The 5,794-nt window shown below is 46.9% G+C and overlaps 1 protein-coding gene across 1 annotated transcript; it reads right to left on the bottom strand.

Moving 5' to 3' along the window:
- Window positions 1-5,419: 5,419 nt before the first annotated feature.
- Window positions 5,420-5,794, bottom strand: LOC137318000 (histone H2A type 1-C-like; the record flags this gene model as incomplete). The annotated part of the gene is made up of 1 exon (XM_067980987.1): window positions 5,420-5,794. A coding segment is annotated over exon 1 (375 nt), but the record flags the coding sequence as incomplete, so codon positions are not given.

Below are 5,794 nucleotides of genomic sequence, written 5' to 3'. Positions count from 1 at the left end.
CCACACTCACACACAGTACCAGATAGAGAATGAATCCCACATTCACATACAGTACTAGATACAGAATCAATCCCACATTCTCATACAGTACCAGATACAGAATGAATCCCACTCTCAAATACAATACCAGATACAGAATGTCTCCCACATTCACACACAGTATCAGATACAGAATGACTCCCACACTCACACACAGTACCAGATACAGAATGACTCTCACACTCACACACAGTACCTGATACAGAATGAATCCCACATTCACACACAGTACCAGATACAGAATGAATCCCACATTCACACACAGTACCAGATACAGAATTAATCCCACTTTCACACACAGTACCAGATACAGAATGAATCCCTCACTCACACACATTACCAGATACAGAATTAATCCCTCATTCACATACAGTACCAGATACAGAATTAATCCCTCATTCACATACAGTACCAGATACAGAATGAATCCCACATTCACACACTGTACCAGATACAGAATGAATCCCTCACTCACACACATTACTAGGTACAGAATGAATCCCTCACTCACACACATTACTAGATACAGAATGAATCCCTCACTCACACACATTACTAGATACAGAATGAATCCCTCATTCACACACAGTACCAGATACAGAATTAATCCCACACTCACACAGTACCAGATACAGAATTAATCCCACATTCATACACAGTTCCAGATACTGAATGAATCCCACACTCACACACAGTACCAGATACAGAATGAATCCCACACTCACACACAGTACCAGATAGAGAATGAATCCCACATTCACATACAGTACTAGATACAGAATCAATCCCACATTCTCATACAGTACCAGATACAGAATGAATCCCACTCTCAAATACAATACCAGATACAGAATGTCTCCCACATTCACACACAGTATCAGATACAGAATGACTCCCACACTCACACACAGTACCAGATACAGAATGACTCTCACACTCACACACAGTACCTGATACAGAATGAATCCCACATTCACACACAGTACCAGATACAGAATGAATCCCACATTCACACACAGTACCAGATACAGAATTAATCCCACTTTCACACACAGTACCAGATACAGAATGAATCCCTCACTCACACACATTACCAGATACAGAATTAATCCCTCATTCACATACAGTACCAGATACAGAATTAATCCCTCATTCACATACAGTACCAGATACAGAATTAATCCCACATTCACACACTGTACCAGATACAGAATGAATCCCTCACTCACACACATTACTAGATACAGAATGAATCCCTCACTCACACACATTACTAGATACAGAATGAATCCCTCACTCACACACATTACTAGATACAGAATGAATCCCACACTCACACACAGTACCAGATACAGAATGAATCCCACACTCACACACAGTACCAGATAGAGAATGAATCCCACATTCACATACAGTACTAGATACAGAATCAATCCCACATTCTCATACAATACCAGATACAGAATGAATCCCACACTCACACACAGCACCAGATACAGAATGACTCTCACACTCACACACAGTACCAGATACAGAATGAATCCCACATTCACATACAGTACCAGATACAGAATGAATCCCACACTCACACACAGTACCAGATACAGAATGAATCCCACACTCACACACAGTACTCGAAACTAACAGATGCAGAATGAATTGGCAGAATGAAAGGGCTGCCCGTATAATCTGAACTCGGAGCGGATTTTGGTTGATGCTGTGTCTGAAATTGAATTTGAAAATGTCGGTGAAGAAAACACTTCCTAAGAAGGGCAATAAAAAACGGTGAATAAATCGCCATCAAAGGCAGCAAGAAGCGAAGAAAGTCGAGGAAGGAGAGTTACTCCATCTGCATCTACAAAGTGATGAAGCAGGTTCACCCCGACACCGGCATCTCCTCCAAGGCCATGAGCATCATGAACTCCTTTGTGAACGATATTTTCGAGCGCATCGCGGGTGAGGCTTCCCGCCTGGCCCATTATAATAAACGCCACACTATCAGCTCCCGGGAGATCCAGACCGCCGTGCGCCTGCTGCTGCCCGGGGAACTGGCCAAACACGCCGTGTCGGAAGGGACAAAGGCGGTGACCAAATACACCAGCTCCAAGTAAAACTCCACAACGTACTGAAAAAAAACAACGGCTATTTTAAGAGCCGCCCACAGCACTTATGTCGTCAATTTATTCATTCCGATCATCATCCTTTGAATCTGGTGGGGAAATTGAAAGAAAGTCAGTGAAACTGCCCAATTTTAATGTTTGTCTCTGTAGAATTTACTGCCCAATAAAGTGAACACGGGTCCGGGATTCGTTCAATTCCCTTTTGCTTTGCTCTCGCTCTCATTCAGATTTACACCGCCCCCGGATTTCCCGTTAACCACCACTTTCAGGGCTGAGAATCAGAATTTAGTTACTTCCTCTTTCTCACTGTGGAGCGAGTCTCTGAAATAATTAATTACCGATCTTAATATCCCGCATATAAGCAACACGTTCCCTGCAGTGTAACAATCCGGAATGAACGCCTTGGGGAAAAGAATCGGCTCATTTTAAGGCTTCGTCAATGATTCCGTTTTCAGGACACACGGTTCCTGTTCAGTCCCTGCAACGGAATCAATCGATAACCTGAGATTTGTTATTTTTACAGGTAGAAGTGAAATTTGGGGTTTAATTCCGCAAGTTAGAGACAATATATTTTTGAAACAGGGCCAGGAATTTGGGACGTGTAATACGGAATAACATTATTACAAAGAGATTTTAAGTCTTTGTGTAAAAACGACATGGCCGAGTAACTTCACTTCTTTCATACACTGAAATTGGCGGACTTTTTCAAAATTTAAAAAAATCGGTCAATTGAGGCCACTCATTTGCTCCGTTTCTTAATTTCGTCTCTCCGATTGGTTAAGGAAATTAGTTTTCAAGCAAAGCAACCAATGAGAAGGAGTCTGTTTACAGCTGGTTTCGACAGTTGGGCCTGTGGTAATTCCAGGTCCCCAATGACTGAGCTCAAACGGTTCAATTTCACAAACCCTCTCAGTCTCAGTGTCAGAAACAACCGTCAGAGGGAAAATCCATATCACAAGCTGGGCCCTTATCACAGCGGCTCAGCTCAACCTGTTCTCCCATGGAAACCCCCGGTCCCACATCACAACATCTGACTGATAAATAGAACCAAAACAGAGCGAATGGAGTGAAGGAACAATTCACTGAGTGGGGAATTCGGCTCGGGGTAAACTCACTTGTAACGTTCCCTGGACAATTCAGTGCACTCAATGAGGGAAATTTTCCTCAGTAACCGGTGCAGCTCGCCGCCGATACCACGTTACGTTACTGTGTGTTCCAGAAAACTCCTTATAATAAAAAAACGAATCCGTAGCCCCATTTAACTACGCACCAGTTCCCAAGTCATTGCTCTCTCTGTGAGGCCGTGGGTGGCTCTTAGAAGAGCCTTTGTTTTGTGTCCGGTTGGAAATGGTCGAGTCGTTCAGCCACCGAATCCATAGAGAGTGCGGCCCTGCCGTTTCAGAGCGTACACCACATCCATGGCAGTGACCGTCTTGCGCTTGGCGTGTTCAGTGTAGGTGACGGCGTCCCTGATCACATTCTCCAGGAAAACCTTCAGCACCCCGCGGGTTTCCTCGTAGATCAGACCCGAGATCCGCTTGACACCGCCACGGCGAGCCAGGCGGCGGATGGCTGGTTTGGTGATCCCCTGGATGTTATCACGAAGCACTTTCCGGTGCCGCTTGGCTCCGCCTTTGCCCAGTCCTTTGCCTCCTTTACCTCTGCCAGACATGATGATTCTTCACTCAGATCGCTGCTGAATGAAAAACCCTCGCCTTTCTTCTGTATTTATAAAGCCCGCCCCGACCTGGTTGAGAAAGGCACATTATCGGAGAGGGCGGGGAGGAGTGTCTGAATGAAAGACAGAGCATGAAGTGCGGGAGGGGAGGAGACTGGCTCAGAATGACGGACAAGCGGACGTGCAACTTTTAGCTCCGCCTCCAGGAATTAGTGACGGTCCTTTTTAAAATTTTCACCAGTATCAAATGCGGAACATAAATTCGGACACAATCATTACAGACTCCGGCTCGATATTCAAGGATTGCTCGAAAAAAAGGCGGAAAATACAATTTAAATTCAATAATTGAGGCACACTACAGTTCCAATACAATCACTATCATAACAGAATCAATCAGTGCCGCTCCGGGACCGTTGGAAGAGGGAGTTTTAGTTTTCAGATTTGTAGCTGACAGGAGGCGCCCAATAGTTCAATAAACATAAATCGGTGTGGAAGGCACTCTATACCTTTCCGTGCTTGGGTCAGTATGGGACTGGATAGAATCAGGCACTGGGATGGATGGAGACTGGTCCTGTGTGGGGACTGGATAGAATCAGGCACTGGGATGGATGGAGAATGATCCTGTGTGGGGACTGGATAGATTCAGGTACTGGGATGGATGGAGACTGGTCCTGTGTGGGGACTGGATAGATTCAGGTACTGGGATGGATGGAGACTGGTCCTGTGTGGGGACTGGATAGATTCAGGGACCTGGATGGATGGAGACTGGTCCTGTGTGGGGACTGGATAGATTCAGGGACCTGGATGGATGGAGACTGGTCCTGTGTGGGGACTGGATAGATTCAGGTACTGGGATGGATGGAGACTGGTCCTGTGTGGGGACTGGATAGATTCAGGGACCTGGATGGATGGAGACTGGTCCTGTGTGAGGACTGGATAGATTCAGGTACTGGGATGGATGCAGACTGGTCCTGTGTGGGGACTGGATAGATTCAGGCACTGGGATGGACAGAGACAGTTCCTGTGTGGGGACTGGATTCAAGGACTGAGATGGACAGAGACTTGTCCTTGGCCACTGTGTGAAGCGGAATCATAAAACTTCGCAACCTCAGCGTCCAATTTACCCTGAGATAAGCATCTGACCCCATTTCCGCTCCACCACCAAGACCGCCAACTTCCACCTCCGAAACATCGCGCGTCTACACCCCTGCCTCAGCTGATCTGGTGCTGAAACCCTCATCCACGCCCTTGTTACCTCCAGACTTGGCTCTTCCAATGCTCTCCTGGTCAGCCTCCTATCTGACGCCCTCTGCAAACTTCAACTCCTCCAAAACTCCGTTCCCCTATCCTAACTCCTACCAAGACCCGTTCACCTATCACCCATGTGCTCGGTAACTTACATTACCTCCCATAAGTTTAACCGCTGTAGCGATGTAATATATTAACGTAGACCGGGGATAACTGTAATCAATAGGTCAGTCTCTTCAGACAGTAACCAGCCCTTTCATAGATACAGTGGGTGGCTCTGAAAAGAGCCTTTGGGTTATCAGATTAAATCTTAGCTGCTTTATTTGCTCTTGGTGCTCACAGTGCTGGTTTTCTTCGGCAGCAGCACGGCCTGGATATTAGGCAGCACCCCGCCCTGAGCGATGGTCACCCGTCCCAGAAGCTTGTTGAGCTCCTCGTCGTTGCGGATGGCCAGCTGCAGGTGTCTGGGGATGATACGGGTCTTCTTATTGTCCCGGGCCGCGTTGCCGGCCAGCTCGAGGATTTCAGCCGTCAGATACTCGAGCACAGCAGCCAGATAGACCGGGGCTCCGGCACCCACACGTTCAGCGTAGTTCCCCTTTCGCAGGAGCCTGTGAACACGGCCCACAGGGAACTGCAGTCCGGCCCGGGATGAGCGAGACTTGGCCTTGGCCCGTGCTTTACCGCCGGTTTTTCCTCTTCCAGACAT

This window comes from Heptranchias perlo, unplaced genomic scaffold (assembly GCF_035084215.1).
Source record: "Heptranchias perlo isolate sHepPer1 unplaced genomic scaffold, sHepPer1.hap1 HAP1_SCAFFOLD_64, whole genome shotgun sequence".
In the NCBI taxonomy this organism is placed as follows: Eukaryota; Metazoa; Chordata; class Chondrichthyes; order Hexanchiformes; family Hexanchidae; genus Heptranchias; species Heptranchias perlo.
This window is presented reverse-complemented; position numbering and strand designations above follow the sequence as displayed.